Source organism: Choristoneura fumiferana, chromosome 20 (assembly GCF_025370935.1).
Source record: "Choristoneura fumiferana chromosome 20, NRCan_CFum_1, whole genome shotgun sequence".
NCBI classification, from domain to species: Eukaryota; Metazoa; Arthropoda; class Insecta; order Lepidoptera; family Tortricidae; genus Choristoneura; species Choristoneura fumiferana.
In genome coordinates, this window is record NC_133491.1 from 10340049 (window position 1) to 10359184 (window position 19136).

General features: G+C 35.5%; 2 protein-coding genes across 2 annotated transcripts; one reads left to right on the forward strand and one right to left on the reverse strand.

The window, feature by feature from the left end:
* Positions 1-8777: 8777 nt before the first annotated feature.
* LOC141438995 (large ribosomal subunit protein bL19m-like) lies at positions 8778-11323 on the reverse strand. The gene is made up of 6 exons (XM_074103088.1): positions 11157-11323; positions 10843-11076; positions 10263-10405; positions 9593-9772; positions 9111-9265; positions 8778-8968 (listed from the first exon to the last, which is right to left on the reverse strand). Exons 1-6 carry the CDS (start codon positions 11221-11223, stop codon positions 8836-8838), a joined length of 912 nt encoding a protein of 303 aa, XP_073959189.1. The 5' UTR covers positions 11224-11323; the 3' UTR covers positions 8778-8835.
* A 336-nt stretch (positions 11324-11659) lies between these two features.
* On the forward strand, positions 11660-14289 carry LOC141438916 (short coiled-coil protein homolog). Its single transcript, XM_074102978.1, has 2 exons — positions 11660-12028; positions 12253-14289. Exons 1-2 carry the CDS (start codon positions 11764-11766, stop codon positions 12393-12395), a joined length of 408 nt encoding a protein of 135 aa, XP_073959079.1. The 5' UTR covers positions 11660-11763; the 3' UTR covers positions 12396-14289.
* Positions 14290-19136: the final 4847 nt, after the last annotated feature.

Here is a 19136-nt window from a genome sequence, read left to right on the forward strand (position 1 = left end):
TGAAAAATAAAAGAATATGGCATAGTGGCACGATTATGGGTATCTATTTCAATAATTTTAGCTTTTTTCATTGGTTTTGTATCTTTATGCTTTTTTTTTAATCATGTACTGTCAAGCTCAAAATTACTCTAACTCTATATATCGACGGGAAGAAGTAAATCCTCCTACTTACATTTTGGGCAAATTGACTTTTTAATGTAGTTAGATGTAAAATTTTATTTTACGTATCCTGTAAAGATCTCCTATCTACATGTTCAAGTTTAGGCGATTTTTTGTTCAAATAGAAATAGCTCTTAAAATACAGCTTTTATATTTTGTAAACATTTATGAAAAACCTCCTTTCTGCTGGAAGAAATTACTCCTATCTGTTTCGCGCGTGTTTTTGCTGAAAATATCTCCTATCTGCATAACGAAACGTGTTTACTCGACCGCTGCGCTCGCGCGACTGACTGGTGAGTTGAGTTGACAACCGCGTAACGTCTTGACGGCTGATCGCGCGATGTCTAGGAGGTTCTAGTCTGTCTATACAGATGGTGTTAGCTTCGCTCAGTTTGCACAACCGCGCCGCTGCTTACTAATATCACAGCAACAAGTGCAAGTTTTAACGTGCATCTCGTGAAATATATTGTGAAAAATAGAAAATAATGTTTAGTTTGTGTTGGATTGTTAATGATTAAGGTAAGTTTTACAATATAGATTACAAGGTAATAAGTTTACAAGGTAGATTTTTTTGTTTTAAAAATACCTCCTATCTCCGTATATAAGGTAGATAGAGATGTTCGCATTGTTAATACTTTGAAGTTAGAAGATCTTACTAACGGCGAACCTGGACGACAGGCATTCATTTTACGTGTGCAATAGATACCTATGATGGTTTATCTTATACCTAATTACAATGTTCAGGCACTGCGTAATATTGGACGAGAAGATATTACAAAGTTTCCCGAACGCTGCCCATCCGAGTTGGATTCTTCGGGCGACCTCTTTGTCGAAGTTGGACCTACCCAATTGGTCAACTTGTACAAGGTAAACATAGTGGTCAACAACTTCGAGTGCATCGTTCCCAACGATAACCGGCACGGGTGTGACATGGACATTTGACATGATTTTTAGTCTTGACCATATTCATCTTAAGACCCACCTGAGGTCACTGAGCATAGTATTTAGCTCCTCCAGCGACTTTGCCATTATGACTATATCATCGGCAAAACGAAGATGGGTGATGTACTCGCCGTTGATATTGATGCCGAACCTGTTCCAGTCCAAGAGCTTGAAAACGTCCTCCAACGCATTTGTGAACAGCTTCGGAGAAATAACGTCTCCCTGTCTCACACCTCGCTGTAGTTGGATTGGTTGTGTACTCTCGTTCTGCAACCGGATCGACATAGTGGCGCTGCTGTACAAACTCTTTAACACCTCGATATATCTATAGTCAATATGGCATCGCTGAAGGGACTGCAATACAGCCCAGGTCTCGATTGAATCGAAGGCTTTTTCATAGTCCACAAACGCTAAACATAGTGGCCGATTATTCTCCTCGGTCTTCTGTATAATCTGGCGGAGCGTGTGAATGTGGTCTATGGTGCTAAAGCCTTTACAGAATCCAGCTTATTCGGGAGGCTGGAAATCATCAAACCTTCGCTCGAGACGATTCGTAATGACCCTCGAAAATAACTTGTATACATGACTCAGGAGTGAGATGGTTCTATAGTTCTTCAATAAGGTATTGTCGCCTTTTTTGAAGAAGAGCACCACCACACTCCTGTGCCATGCATCCGGCGTGGTACCCTCGAGTATGACGGAATTAAATAACCTCTGGAGACTACAAGTACCGGTTTACCACCCGCTCTCAGAAGTTCTGTCGTGATTCCGTCATCCCCCGGAGCCTTGTTGTTTTTAAGTTGTTTGAGAGCCACTCTAATCTCGTACTGGCTGATGGGATGTCTTCAGTGTAATGACGGATTAGTTTAGCTCTGGTGAGCTGCACCTACAACGGGCTTCTGTGTCGAGGCATATAACTGTTCGTAAAACCTTTCGAGCTCTCTCAACAACTCCGGTTTCGATGAGATGATACTGCCATCGTCGATCTTCAACTTAGTCATTTGGCTTTTCCAATAGACGAATTCTTTGCGAACACTAGAGCCCTGGTTCCGCTCAATTGATTCCTTAATACGTGCAGTATTAAAGGCACGCATATTTGTTATTTGTTAATTTACCTACTAATAACTATAACTCTGGGTTTACTTAATTTTTGCTAGGAAAACCATCGGAAGCAGTAAAGAGAAGATTTTTTAATGATGATGACACAGGACCCAAGTATCCTAAACGTTAGTCTATCGACTATTAACAGAATAATAAAATCGTAATTTTGTTAAAAGTTTATATCTTCAATAAAGATATTATTCAATTAGTGTTGGAATCTTATTGATTGAAATATCTTCTATTGAACTTTATTCGTAATAAGCAATACCTCCTATCTTACAAAATCATGCTTTTTATGTTATAAAGTACTTAATATTTTCAAATAAAGATATTTTTGACTGTAGAACATTGTTCACACAGATTCTAATATTAGGAATATCTTTACTTGGAACGTCTAACTTCAGAATATCGTACAGGCAAGGAACAATACCTTCTACTTGCACTTACTTTAAATCATGCACTTAAATAATAATTAGTTAAAAAGTACTTATTGAAATAGATTAAAATTATAAACAAAAAGATATTCAGTTTTTTCGCTGTAAAACTTTCAGACAGAGAATTTATACTTCGCTGTATATTACTTAATTTCTCAACTTACTTTTACTTTCGCGTCATTAAATTCATACAAATAAGGCAATTGTAAATCATTAACGGATTTTAATCGGACGCCATTCGTGGACACGACGCGGACAACGAAACGATCATCCAGACGTCGCGACGCGTCGAAATAATGAACTACCTACTTAAAAACCTATATTTAACAAACAAATAAAATTTCAATCTGAATTTGAATTTGAAAAATCCGGCCAAGTGCGACTTCCACTCGTACACCGAGGGTTCCCTACCATTTTTTTATTAGATGTGTCGAAATAGACGCCGGTCGTATCCATGAATATCCAGTATTAGAGCCATATATTTCTCTATAGGTACTTATACTCTTTGATTAGAGCTCTACATCTAAACAAAATGTCTGTCAAAAAAGAGTCTGGAGTCTTTTAGCCGAAATTAAAGAAATTATGGAATTTCAACGAAAAAATCGAATTTATCGATATATGGAATAAAGCTAATAATGAACATTATAACCAAATTTTAAGTTCATAGGATAATGGGAAGCTAAAAAATTCTACGGAACTAAATTTTATATAAAAAAGCTGAATTTGGTGGAATTACGTTTCCAATATTTTTTAAAACATGAAATACGGTATTTATTTATATAACGAGCTCTAACACATTCGATGAGGTAGGTAATTTTTTTGCTTCTGGTACGGAAGCCTAAAGACCACGGACCACTACTATACATGTATTAGGAAATATTCATAGAACAGTGAACCTTCGTCCAGGATATCCACAATATCACGGCTCTACATTTTTGATGTGTTATTTTATAACGTTCGTAACACCACTTTGCTTCATCGCCTTCCGGTTACGCAAGTTGCACGTACCTAAGGTGCTCCATCAAAACACGACAGGGGTTATACCTGGAACTAGCTTACTCCTAATAAAGCTAGTTTGGTTTTTCAGGACTGTAGTGTATGTAGGTCAGTGTGTAATGGCCTAATACATACAGTGAGGTTTTATACCTGTCTCGGGCACATATGACGCGCAGAGTCGAAGAAAAGACGCGTGCGTGTGTGTGGGCGAGCCAGGGTGAAATAATTATACTATAAGGGCCATTCAGATAAAGTTTATGATTGGCAGTAGTTGTTTGTTGCTATCTCTAGAGGGACCGGTTGCCATAAAACAAATAGGTAAAGTTTATGTCGATGATGTGGCAACGGGTCTATAAAATTTTACAGGTTGGAATAACCGTTCTTATGCAGTATTAAACTAAATACTGGCGCGATATCGCGAATTTCTCGCCTATCCTTCATAGGCGTATATAGAGGGGGGGGGGGCGCCCACCCCAATATAGTCTAGTGCCCCCCTTCCAGTGAGCTCTATGGGGGTGGCCTATGTCCAACAGTGAACGTCTTACGGCTCAGATGATGATGATGGCTTTTTTTTATTTATTTTAAGGTAGTACGCAGAACAAAACCCGAATTAAAATCATAAAATTTGTACATAATTTAGTGGAAAAGAGAACTTTAATATTAGCTCAAGTTTAACACTTAACGAACTTTTATTTTACCTTGTCGTTTCCCTAATTCCTACAGTTCACGATGTCATGTCATTCGTAACTTCCTGATAGTTACTGCAAACGAGCTATGCGCCGGGGGATTATCGGTCATCGACCGCGGCCTAAGCTCGTTTGTATGACGAAATTATGGCGTCCTGTAAAACATCCTGTTAATCCTGTAACTGAAATAACTATAGAATCTGTACTATATTATATCTAAAGTATAGCTACTTTCAAAGACTTTTGTGTAATCTCATTAATGTTATGTTGGTGTCACCCTATTGCTTACCTTGGAAAAATTTCTCCATATGTGTAAAACTTTAATGACAAGCATATGACAACTAATATCAATGGTAGAGAAAATAAAACAGTTCATTTTTATTCACTGTGCTAATGACAAAATGACAATAGCATCTGCTCATTCCTATTGAATTACACATAGCTCCAACTGAATGGCAATTTAATTAGATTTCCATCCTTGCAGTCCTAGGACTGAATTCCCTAAATGTAGTGTACCTTAAAACAAAATTCATAATAACATATTTATGTATTTATCTATGTGTATTGTAAATAAAGTTGAAACTTGTGAAAGAAGGAAAAGGGGAATTGCAAAAGTTTAAAACATGGTTGTGAGCTATATGTCATAAACATGTTACACAGAAAATAGCTATAGTTAAAGTTTAAAGTTACCTTAACCACTAACCATAACAATATAAGCTTCTACAAGTAATGTTCATTATATTCTAGAGCACACTGTAAGGAGGCCTGCTAAACTAAGTATACTAGCCATAGGTAAATCATGAGTTCTAGAATTAGCATTTGAGACCTATCAATTGGTGTCAAGTGTCCCATGATATTTATTATTTATTTATTTTATTTGCTATAACAAATGTATATTTTAGCGGAGAAGAAAGATTTAGTGCTCTTAGTTCATTGAAACAATTTATTGACCTCAACTTTTGATCAAATCCAAATCTTTTTGTGAGATTTTTTCTACTTAGTATTAAACATATTATATAAGGACTGTTTCTATTATTTTGCAGAAAAAGGATCAATAATTTGAATTCTATATTGGAACTTGGAGACAGAGGTACAGGATAGTTTTAATGAGGGTTTTCTGACTGGTGTAGCTTAGAAGAAGTTAGAGTAGACGGCAGAGAAGTAAAACCTAAAATCATATGTCCCTCTCACTTGTTTGAGACAAATGTGAGCAAGGGAGCAATATGATTTTGTGTACTTACTTTCTTACTGTTTACTATAATCACTATAATATTGTGAGGTCTGTTTGTTATTTCTATCACATTCGGGATTGGTTTATATTATAACTAAATTATCATCATCATCATCCCGGCCTATATAAGTCCCACTACTGGGCACAGGCCTCCTCTCAGAATGAGAGGGCTTGGGCAGTAGTTCCTACATGGGCCCAGTGCGGATTGGGAACTTATAACTAAATAAGCCAATCTAAAGTGAGACTGTATTATAAAACGGCCCTTACATCAATGGTGCCATCTTCTCAGAATATTTACTTTATCAAAAAAACCTCATTAATTAGATATAAGTTATATGTATTGGATTTATAGACCATGATTAACATACATTCAATTAAAGTTAGGTAGGTATTCACATCTCAGCAAATATAATATTATATGTGAAAACAGGAAGGATGGATGAGTAGAATAGAGATGTTGAGGTGAAGTTCAATCTAATAGACAATCCACAACCACTTAATGTTACTAGTAAATAGACACAACTTCTCAATGTCTTTATCCATATTATACAAATATGTATATTAATATTAGCAACTAACATTATATAAAAATGATAAACTGGAATATCCCATTATAAAAAAGGCTTTGTGCACTGTTGAAGTTAAGCATGCAATTATCTAGTCTACAATAAAGAGTTTACATACATACATACTGTTTTTTTTTCAAGGCTTATGTATACTTGTAGACCAGTGATGGGCAAAGTACGGCCCGCAGGCCAATTCCGGTTCGTGAAGGGATTTAATCAGGCCCACCAACGTTCCTTCAAAGTGAATAGTACCTACCTATGGCCTGCGATAATTATTATTTTGATCATCCTACAATATTACATTTAATTATTTGGCAAAAACATAAAAAAGTATAAAATAGAATGGTGTAATCCTATATCTGTAACTTTATCTGTATCTTTCTGGCCCCCCATGAAGAAAGTTAGTCCACCACTGTTGTAGACCATAGTCATTTGAGTACTCTTGGGCAAAAGAGCCACACTTTCATGGAATTAGACACAGATGTAGTTTTTTTAAGCTGTCTCCAAGCAAAATCAACCTCTGCAATGTGTTTCAGATTTACTAGTAACATCTTAGGGTTAGTCTATTAGTCTTCTTAGGCAGAAGGGTTCTTGGCAGGATAGCAGGATGCTGGAAGGAATAAGTAGGTTAGTTGCAAAATATAATCATGCATTTATATTTAGGTGAGTAAATATATAACTTGCTTTTTTTAATAGAACAACAAAATTGGTAGCAGGGTTGAAAATTATCATGACAATTTTGTTCATTGATAATCAGGAATGGAAATGCAGGAATAGAAATTATTAACAATGATAATAAAATTATCAATCCATTATACCACTGACAACATGATTGGTAGTAGAGTAGTATCTAAAGAAAAATATGGTTCCAGAAAAATAAAAGAACTATCTAATAAGAACTTGGACAAATTTCTTTAGATGAATAATTTATTTCCTTTTAAGGTGGCTAAGAAAGACTTAAGTTCTCTATAGTGACTTGTGTAATGTTAACTAACCTAAGTTACCTACCACAACTAATGAATCAATTGCAAGATGCAAATACAGTAAGTGCAAGTTACAGAATAAAATGGATAAAAACAATTTACTTCTTTAATTTTAACTATACTTAAAAGGCATCAACATAACGGTGTTCACGTACTGGCCGATAATAGTGACGCATAATCAATAAATCAAGGATAAAACTGCAGTTGCAAATTTATGACACGAACAGTACTATTTACACTACGTGTAAATGTTGCAAAACATGACCAGTTTTTAAAGAAAAAACTTTCATTTATATGTGCTAAAGAATGGTAATCTACAGTTGCAAATGTTAACTAGCTTTTTCGATGCAACAGCGTATTTAGTGCATAAACAATTACTTACCCGGCGACAAATAAAACGATTGTAACTTCGGATCCAACTTACGAACACAAAACTTGAGCTGAGCACTTCACAAGTCACTTGCGGAAACTTAGTTACACCGTTCTTTCGATAACTTAATGGATTTTCTTGTATTGCTATCGGAATACTGTATCAAAAGTGCAACCAAGTGCATCGAGTGAACTTCCTTTACTATACGACGTACGTCACTCACGCAAAGCAAGAAGAACAAACTTGCAACATGCATGCAATATAGTGCACGCAAAGCAACGGGTCGAACCAAACGAAAATTTACTTGAATTGTAGTGCCATCTATGGAAAAACTTGGAAGCTATCTGACGTTTAATTTTGCGTTTAGTTATTCGTAGTGAGGTCGGCATAAGTAGAAAAGGTTTTCATTAAGAAATTGCCACAGACTTGAAATACTATTATATTTCAAATCTGTACAAATTGCATAGAAACTCGTTTACTTTTATTAAAGAGTAGAATTTTTGAATTGAAATATTTATTCTTTATTATTTTACTCCTTGTTTACCTGTTTTACCAGTAATATTTTATTTTTACACTGCGGTTCCCGGTCGATCTCATGTCAATTCATTAGGATTGTGCCCCCGTAATGTATCATTACTGGAACGATTTTATTGGATTAATGTAAACAGCAGGGCTACTACGAAACTCGAAATTCGTGTCGTGCGGTCCTTCTGACACTTATACTATTTAATACGAGAGCGAGAGGGACGGTACGATACGAACTTCGAGTTTCGTAATAGCCCTGCAAGTTCTAAAGCGTTGATCATCGGTCACTAAATACCAAAAACAAAACGCGTGGCTGGAATTGCCAGCATAATAAACAAAAAAAGAACAGATCCCTCTTATGCTGCGTTTCCACCGATTATGTGCGAGGAATGTGTTTTTCATTAACCAACAGGAACGCTTCATTTACCTCGCTTCGCACAGTAGTTTTATTTGGACAACAAACAGAAATAGATGTACATCTCTATAATATTCTAGTGGAAACAGCTGAGCAGGTAGAGCGAGGCGAGGTAACAGGAAGCGTTTCTATTGGTTAATAAGCTTTTAAAAACACATTATTGTATACTATTGGTGGAAACGCAGCCTAATACGAAAGTAACCGTCTAGTTACCCTTTCAGCCGATTTAGATGAAATTTGGTACAGAAATAGTTTGAGATCCTTGGATGGAAATAGAACAGTTTTTACCCCATAAAGTCGCATAAGTACTGACGCAGGATAGCGATAAACGAATTATTCGCAGATGGAATATAGGAAAACAGTAAAAAATAATTTTAACGTTTTTTAATTGTATTTAAATCTATAAACTAATATTGATACATAATATTTAACCAAGCTGTGGTTTCGGAGTGCTTAGTGTGCGTTTCCTATAAGTCTTCTTCCGCGTTATTTGTAGTTGATGCAACTGATTGTATACCTCTCCCCAGATTTCATTTTGATCTTCTTCAGGAATAGTTTTTCTGAAAATGATAGATTAGTATTTATAAATTTATTATTTTAAAATGATGTTTTTTTTTAGGTTTGTGTCGCCTCAGGGGCCTAAGACACTAGGTCCTTGCTTTTGTTTCCTTGTTTTTTTTTTAAGCATTTATAGTTACGTACCGGTACTGTTTCATCAAATCATATTTCTCCCAAGGTGTCTTTCTAAGTTCTCGTCTAACCCTATCCTTCTCTTTCAAGTGCTCTTCAATGTTGGACACACCTTTTAATTCCTGTCTTTCCCATCTTTCTAGCCATGGTCTTGGTTTTAATTTAACCTAGAAAAAAAAGGTGCCAGGGATATTTTAGTAGGTAGTACATTTTACACAGGTTGACAGGTAAAATGTAAGTTTGAAGGATTGTAGGCAAACTAGTTACATTTACCGCTTGGGACAAAAAACACATTTACAGCTTGCCTCATTCCTTACTAGTATTATAATTGCAAAAGTAAGCATAAACCGCTGTACCATTCTAAGTGAAATTTGGTATGGAGATAGTTGGAAAATATCCCATGACGAAATTCGAAACAAACAAATTCAACTAAAACAAAATTAGTTTGAAAAGTATATAGAATGATAATTATGTTTTATATTCATTATTACTACCTGCACCGGATTCAGAGGAACCGGTGTCCCTTCTGGGAGTATCTCTGGGTCCATATCCACAGGGAATGTGCTGTATTCTGGCAGCGCATCCCTCAAGTAGTACAACTTGTCATCCAACCTTTTTTCTAGCCGTAGCACTTGTATTCTTTGTATGGTTGGATCATAAAGCTCATATCGCACCTGGAAAATTAAAAAATGATGATGTTATAGAAACCAGATACATTTTCTAATAACATTGAAGGGACAGGAATAATGTTAACAGCAGTTTTAACATAAAGCTTTCTTTTTCAGAAGAAACAATGCTGATTTACAGGTTCATTAGACAGGCCTTTGCATCCAGAGATGTGGTTTCAGTAAAAGGGAGTGTAATATCTTTAGTTCAGTGTATTTGTCTAAGGCTCCCCATGAGGCTGGCACAGTACTAAAGCCTCGTTAAAATGTAAGATTTAAAAAAAATTTGGTTATCTATTTAATATTTATTGGAATTACTTTTCGTTATTTTAGAAAGTAATTTATTAAAATATGTAAAATCTAATTCTTCCATTCTTTCCAACATATCATACATAAAACTTAATGTAAAGTTGTGGCTATACCCTACCAGGGTGCATAATATTGTAAGGCCTTATGTATTTTCCAAATAAATAAATACTAAATAAATTTTAGTTTTTACCTCAATGCCCTGATGGTCAATGACATTCCTCAAAATGAATTCTGCACGGAGTCCACAACCCTTCCTTTCAATGCAGATGCCCACAAACCGGTTGATTTTGCCCTGAGCATGAGGATCAGCGATAGTCACTGCTAGGATTGATCCTGTTAAAATTGAAATTACATACACTTTATGTGCATCCAGAGAAGAGAAGATTGAGAATATTAATTATAAAAGGAAACTATATGTAGAATATTTTGTCTTAACAGAATAAATATAAGCTAAGAAATAACCAAAGCAGGAGCATAAATCTAGAAAAACCAGTGCCGGTCTTTTCTACTGGGCATTCTAGGCACATGCCCTGGGCCCTCTGAACAAAAAGTCCCCTTGTGACTGCAGAAAAACCTTCTGAATATAGACTTTGGGTCCCATTGATTTGATGAATCGGGCTATAAAGTTGATGTTGCAACCCCATTATCCTGAAGTCTCAGAGCCCCCAACAGGATAAACACGACCCTAAGATTAAACACTACTTATTATAAGCAGTATTGGTACAGCTATGTGATGAAAAATATTTTAGTATCATAAACTTAGAACATACCAACATAGAACTCTGGAATATCAATCTGGTTCCTCCTCTTTAACATATCAGCTCTCTCAAGTTTTTCTCGAAGGCTGTTCCTCCATTTAGGGTTAGGATCGGGTAAAAACTCAGGGTAAACGTGACGGAACTCCAAGGCGGGATTACGGCTGCTAGACCTTCGCCCTGGCCTTTTTGGAGCCTCTTCTGCTGTTTCTTCGGCTTTCTCCGGCAAGCTAGAGAGAAAACGACAGTCTACGGACAAAAACAATGTCACCTTTAAAAGTTTTGGACGAAATTAATTGTATTGGAAATAAATTATGCATGATAATAACCTCTCCGAGCAAACCATTTAGCCGCAGTAAATAAATCAGTAGTCGTCCGTCTAATGGCAAGAGCCATAATGGAAACAGATTTAAAAGAATTTGGAAACTATGATCTCGAATGTATCTTACAGAAAACAAATATATTTATTGGATTCCGCAAAATAGGGGAGCTATTTTGACAGTGACAGTAATTCTTTTTTCATGACAGATGACAGATACAGGTAAGATACAATTTAAACTACATGAGATACTTTAAAAACCGCTAAAAAAACTGAAGACGAAAACTTTGACATATAATTTTCTTTTTGCGCGATTGTTACCTAGGTATTATGTTCGTTAATAATTGAATTAATAATATTGTAAATCTATTTTAAAGCCGTAATGCCACGGCTACCACGATAGTCTTAATTTTTTGAATCCCGCAGCGAATCGATTAAAAGATAGTATAACTGAAGAAGTTAAAAAGTCTATGTTTTGTGAAAAAAACTTGAATGTCAATGTCAAAATTTGACAATTGACAACTGATTTCCTATCGATTTTGTTGAACGTTGCGTATTTTGTTGTGAATGTAAATAAAAAGTTATACGAAGCTTTCCCTTCAATTTTAAATACAAAAATGGCGTCAACAGTGCAGAAATGTAACGATGACAACATTCCTTTAGCTGATGACGACCCACAAGTGATTATAACGGATGATGTCGAAAACAATCATTTAGATCATGGTCGTTCGATGGACTCATTGCCTAGTTCGTACACTGGCGGTTCCTCTAGCCCTGGCCTGAATGGCCCGCAGAGTTTTGAGCCTGATTGTGCTCTGGATGAGCAGGAGGAGAAGGCTCGGTTGATCTCACAAGTATTGGAGTTACAAAACACTTTGGATGGTATGACACGCACTTTATTCTCTTGAAATAAATAAACTTATTTGTTTAGCTTAATGTCTGTTAGATTTCCTTAAATTATATGATTGGCTTGTAATGTAATGCCTTTTTTCTGAAATGTTGAGTTTCTGTTAATATTAAGAGCTTATTCTGATAGATTTGACAATACAAAAAGGTTTAAGTAGTTAATTTATTTAATTTAAGTTTTATTATTTCTATTTTCACAGACCTATCACAAAGAGTAGACTCAGTGAAGGAAGAAAATTTAAAGCTGCGCTCAGAAAATCAAGTTCTCGGCCAGTACATTGAGAATCTCATGTCTGCCTCCTCAGTATTTCAATCTACTACACCTAATGTACATAAGAAGTAAACCCAAGAGTCTAAATACTATAGTTTCTGTTCTCAAGAGATATGAGCATAAAAATTCAATCACTTTATCCAGAGCTCCACATTATTTATATATATCTTTGGTCAAGCTAACTTAAGCTTGCCATGCACTGCCTTTATCAAGTTTATGAGCAAGGAGCATGTAACACACTTACAAAGATATTAGCAAAGTCAGTATCTAAAAAATGTCTTTTAATACACTGTCCTCTGTTACCACTGTATTTTAGTTTGGCAGTTATGTATTTCCATTCCAGTCCAACAAGTTTAATATGAAACAATGTTTTTTTTTTTGATTTGTGTTAACCATAGGGGAACATTTAACAGGTTATAATTATGAGGTTTATTTCTCCACAACTTGCACATACTATTTAAAAGATAATAGAGTAATCTATAATTATTATTATTTATTTTAACTGATATTTGCTATTGCAGAGACTATAATATGTAAATTACAAATAATGATATTTTGATCGAAGAAAAAGCAAATTTCCAACCTAAATTATATTAATAAATATTAACAATTTTCTTTTCATAAGTCTTAGGCAACCATTATGGCTTTAAATGTTGCCTTGTTTGGGCTTTGGTAAATGTTTTTTCTAGCATCTCTTATTTATATTTTAAATCAGGTCACCATCATTAAACTTACTGTTATTTTATAATCTGCACATAAAAGCTGAATAATACTAAAAAATATAATTAGGTAATATAATAATCCTAAGTGTAATTAAATGTATGCAATTCACAAGTCTTGAATGCAAAATAGCTTTATGTGGCAATCAAAATATTAATGTGTCTTTCTACCATAAATTGATAGAATTGATGATGGAAACTTACTCAAACATGTATAGTCAACCAAGAAATTCCTTAACCACCCTAAGGTTTAATGTCATTTGTAGTGCTTAACCTTTTTCACCGCCACATCACATACAAAAGACATTACCCATACGCCAAGCTTCTATATTGCAATGCCTTAGATCCTTAACACAAGTGTATGAAGGTTGCTTTTGAATTGAAGTAATTGATGTATATAGGTTGTTGGCGTGGAACCTGCGGTGCATATATATGAGTTGTTAGTGTTTAAAAAGGTTAAAACTTCAAAGCCTATTTTCACTCACAGTCAATATGACAATTAGCCTTATTATGATTGGTTTTTTGGTGTCTTTTTGTATTTTTTATTTCAACTCCAAAATTGTTACTTCTACGGGTATCCCGTGAAAACCATCAAGAAATTACAAACTGAGACATGGATGCACAGAAAAACCAAAAAAAGAGACCAGCACTGGGAATCAAACCCAGGTCCTCAGCAATCCGTGCATCCATGTCTCAGTTTGTAATTTCCAAATTAGCCTTATTGTTTTATTTCTGAGGTAGAAACTGTCATTAAAATTGGCAAAGCACTTTCTTGGTTGACTATACTTTTTAAGCAAGTGTACTGTGTCTAGGGGAACAAGTTTGAAGCAGTCAATGAGCGCAGGAATGTAATACTACTTGCACAATTCTTCTTGTAGGTCTAAACTGGGCTTTAGACTATTTTAACGCTGATTACAAAAAGTATTAAATACTGTTGTGTGTGTGACACAACACACTTACAACACAACAGAACTTAATTCAGTGCAACATTTTGTATGGTTAACAACGGGTTAAACTTTTTAAATTTCGGTATCTCTTCTAAATCAAGTTTTAATAAACCTTTAAAAAGTGTCAAACTGCATTTATTAACATTGCTTAACAGCTGTTAATTTTCGCATTAAAAGTATTCAAAATAATTAAAAATGTATTTGCAAAAGCATTTACAAAATTATCTCAATATATTCTTGTTTTAGTAGCTATAAATGTATATTTACGTTTGTTACGCTTATAAAGTTTTTAAGCGCATAGCTAGCTGTTTTATTTAATCTGGCCACGGAATGTCTTTAACCTGAGTGTTTATAAATAAGTCAGTTCTGACTATAAATAACCTACAGCTAGGTAGAATTATGACGCAAATTTAGAAATGAAGTTGATACTCATATAGTCATATACGTAAGCATTGTAGTAGGTATCTTATAACTAGCTTTACAATAAGTATAACTAGTCTCTTTGTGTTAATCTAATCGGCTGCTTTGTCGGTAACTCGTATTTTGCAAGTATCAAGATAATATACGATTCGTTACAGGTTCACTATCCTGGACTGGATGGCGCCGATGGACTGATTGACCACCACTGACGTACTTACATATATCGCGGAATAAAGACATAAGCCAGTTTCTGATTAGTAGAAAAGTCATCCAATTAATTATATATAATCGGTACGAACAATCAAGGGCATAAAATTAGCATATATGTACATAGTTAGCTATTAAGCTACCTATTTATATGCTACTTTTGCCCTGATTGTTCGTACCCGGCCGTATCGGCCCGTACATTGTTAAATATAGCCCTAAAGGATGTCGAATCGTAAAGATATAGGTAGTGCCACCAGAGTTGAGGTCACGCACACAAGAACATGTCATGCATGTAATGACAACGAGATTTTGACATTCATTTAATTCATTCTTCTTTTATGCAATCTGTTCTTCATGTAGCTATGTGTGTAATCATTCACTTCAACTCTCGTGGCACTACCTATACTTAGAAGTCAGCTGAGAGCAACGTGCGAGTGACTCACACCTCACGCCACGCTCGTTTCCCGAAGTCAATGACTAGAGCTAGCTCACGAATAAATTCACGATTCCTGCAAAAAACTGAAGGCGCGGGCGCAGCATCGCGTTGCGTGGCGGCGACGTGATCGCGGCATGCGCGCCGTGCCGGTGACGTCATCGGCGGTTTCCTGCACCTTTTTACCTCCATTGTGTTTCCTACTTTGATACGAAAATGCATTTGTAGATAATTTTCAAGAGACTGACTGAACAATGACGATGCTAAAAGTTATATTTAAGTTTTGACTTTCGTTTGTAACTTTTAAATAGTTTAATTAGCAATTTTGGTGACCTAATAAATAATATTCGTTCCTAAAATAGTAGATCTGTAACCTAAATTGAATCACTAAATAATATTAAAACTGTTACTTACCTAAATATTACTTAATTAAAAATGTACTTGGAAATAATATCGTTCATCAAATAATTATATTGGTTTCCAAAATAATAAATGTGTCACTAAAACTGAATCACCAAATAATATAGAAATGACTACCTAAAAATTAATTATAATCACTGGAAAATAATATTGATCATCAAATAATTGAACTGAAATTTGACGATATGATATATTTTATTATGTATTCATCATCCCAGCCTATATACGTCCCACTGCTGGGCACATGCCTCCTCTCAGAACAAGAGGGCTTGGGCCGTAGTTCCCACGCGGGCCCAGTGCGGATTGGGAACTTCACACGCACCATTGAATTGCTTCGCAGGTTTGTGCAGGTTTCCTCACGATGTTTTCCTTCACGGCAAAGCTCGTGGTAAATTTCAAATGTAATTCCGCACATGAATTTCGAAAAACTCAGAGGTGCGAGCCGGGGTTTGAACCCACGACCCTCTGCTTGAGAGGCGATAGGTCAAACCACTAGGCCACCACGGCTTCCATTATTATGTATTACAATGAATGAAATGATAATAATAATTATATGTTCTCACAAATTACACCAATTGACCCAACCCCAAACTAAGCAAAGCTTGTTCTGTGGGTGCTAAACAACGGATAGACATACAAGTACATATATACTTAAATACATACAAACATCCAAGACTCGTCAAGTACCTAATACAAACATCCAAGACTCAAGTACCTACTACAAACATTCGTATTTATCATACAAGAATTAGCAATAAATTTTCGGTACTGGCACTTCGCCGGCCGCTACAGTGGCACGCTTGCTTCGCTCGCTCGGCTCGCGCGCTGAGGGTCGCAGTTCTACCTAACAATCCCCGCTTCGCTCGTCGTCGTACCTAACCAAGACCTACCTTAGTTGAATTAGAAGCATCGAATTATGGAACTGATCTTTTTATTAGGTGACAGATCTATTATTTTAGGTACAAATGTATAATTGCTGGCCGTGACTTATTTTTAGAGGACAGATCTTATATTCAGGGTATAAAAAATATGGTCAATCTATTATTTAAGTAACATATTTACATTAATCTGATGATTCATACTTAGAGACAGTTTTGATTAATATGATGACATATTTCTTAGAGGTAGATCTTATAATTAGGGTATCGCAGTTCAGTAAAAATCTAAATTTAAGTGACAGAAAATTATAGTTACCATATCTACCAACTTCGAAACTTTGCAACTTGAGTTAGACTAAGGTAAATACTGTTGTTAATTTTTCAGCGTTTCAGCGTTATATATCGTTGTCAGCAGAATTGTAGTGGTACGATAGAATCTGTGGATAAAATAAACAGCTTTTTTTATTTTAAAATATAAGTTGGTAACCGAGATTTGCTCGTATCGTAGTTGTTTTATATACGGTGAACATAATGTTTTTTTTTTGTCGAAATCAGTGGTCTCGAGAAAGTGTCTATATTCCACGATTTTACAGCAAATTTCGTCTGTTTTGTGTGATTTTGACATCTATTATTTGTACTTACACACACAACATAAAGTTTTAGAATTTTGTAGTTGATGTTCCTGATATTGTTGGAGATAATCATTCTTTCTTTTCTCCAATGGGGGAAATACCTGGAAACAAACCTCTCAATGAAATATTTGTATCAGCGCCAACTTGCGGAAAATAACCATTGCAAATCAAATAATCGCGACATATATAAAGTGGCAAGTTAAATATTAAATTGGTCTAAAAGAACTTTTCCACTGGCACTGAGATCTTCGATTATCAATACGTACTGAGATCGAAGCATTTATCGTTGGGCTGATTGTATGGTGCAAGCGGTGTGATGTTTGGCTGACGGATTATAGGTTAAGAAAACTAAATTCAAATGTATGGAAAATTTGGCAAAATTAATGCAAGGCTTTTATCTATCAGGATGTGTAGGTTATAGAGCAAAGTTAAAGTTTATCCACTCTCTCCCCCTCTCCGGGGCGAGCTTCACCCCCCACCCCCTCGAATATGTCCCGGACCGCGGTATTTTCTATTTTAAAAGAAAACCGTACACGATACATAAAAAGTGTGTATGAACGAAATAATTCTAGATAAATTTACTATAAACCTTTTTATACATACAAAAGCGATACCACTAACAGTTTCAGCGCAATCTGGCACTGAATACGAACATTTTTATTAATTTATCCAGTTTTTTTTGTTAATCGTTTAGTTTTTTCAACTATTTCACACTTTACCGCCAAGATATGTATGAGTAAAGTAAAGAATAGGATATGCTCTTTATAAAAAGGTATAATTCATTTCTACACTCATTCATTTGACGCTGCTATGCTATTTTGAAAATTCACCATCATCAGCTACTCTCGTCGATTAATTTGAACTTTGAAAGAGCTGGGCGGTGGTCGCCGCCGCGCGGTCAGTGCGCTTGTTCCCCACTTCCCCACCCCTACCCCGCCCGCTCTGCACGGCCACAGTAAAAGAGACCAAGTAGGTTAACTACGAACAAAAGTACATCGCGTGGCTTAAATGTGTGCGCTTCGCGAGATGATCACCTTTTACGTTCGCGTACTCGTACTTACGTATTTTTAGGGTTCCGTACCCAAAGAGTTGGCACTCCTGGGTGGCACGGAACCCTATTACCGAGACTCCGCTGTCTGTCTGTCTGTCTGTCTGTCCGTCCCTCTGTCACAGGGCTCTATCTCTTGAGCCGTAATAGCTAGGCACTTAAAATTTTCACAGATTATAATATTACTGTGGCCACTATTTTTACAACAAATACTAAAAATAGAATAAAATAAATATTTAAGGGAGGCTCCCATACAACAAACGTGATTTTTTTGGAGTTGTTTGATTTTACGATGTTCCACGATGTGCAAAAATTGTAGAGGCCAGAGTTGCGTGAACGTATTCGAATGCGACATTGAAGAAGATTAGAATAATGCTGTTTTTTGAAGAATAATGCTGTTTTTTGTTATAATAGTTAATAAATAAATAATAATATTGTTAGTAAATACTTCTAAAAAATAAACGTAAGTTTAAAATAAGCTGGTTTTATTTGCAATTGGCAATCTCTCTCAGGCCCAGTACCTGTAGGTAGCGAATTTTCAATAGGAAAGAAGTAATCTAAACAATAAATTCATCAAAGAACTCTCCAGACCACACTTGGACACACCATTCACCACGTATCATACTTAGTTCCGTTTCGGGGTACATTTTTGGAGCTTTTTTAAGGTTTCGTACCTCAAAAATAAAAACTGAACCATTATAGGATCACTCGTGTATCTGTGTCTGTCCGTCCGTATGTCATAGCCAATTTGCTCCGAAACTACTTGACCGATTGAATAAAAATTTGGTTCACCTATGTAAATTGATGACCCAAACACGGACGTGTAGTGTAAATAAATTAATTTTAAACACGGGGGCCAGTTTTGGGGGTCAATTAGAAAAAAGAAAAAAAAAACTATGTATAAACTATATCGTGTGACATATCAAATGAAAGGGTACATTATGAAAATCTCAAATATAAATTTTTATTTATTTTAAATTAATCCGTTTTGAAGTTATTTAAGAAAATAGGTGAAAATTGACCATTTCCTCGCCCCTTATCTCCTAAAAGCCCAGTAGGGCCTAAAAATTTAAAAAAAATACAGGAAATAGGTCCATACCTATAGATTA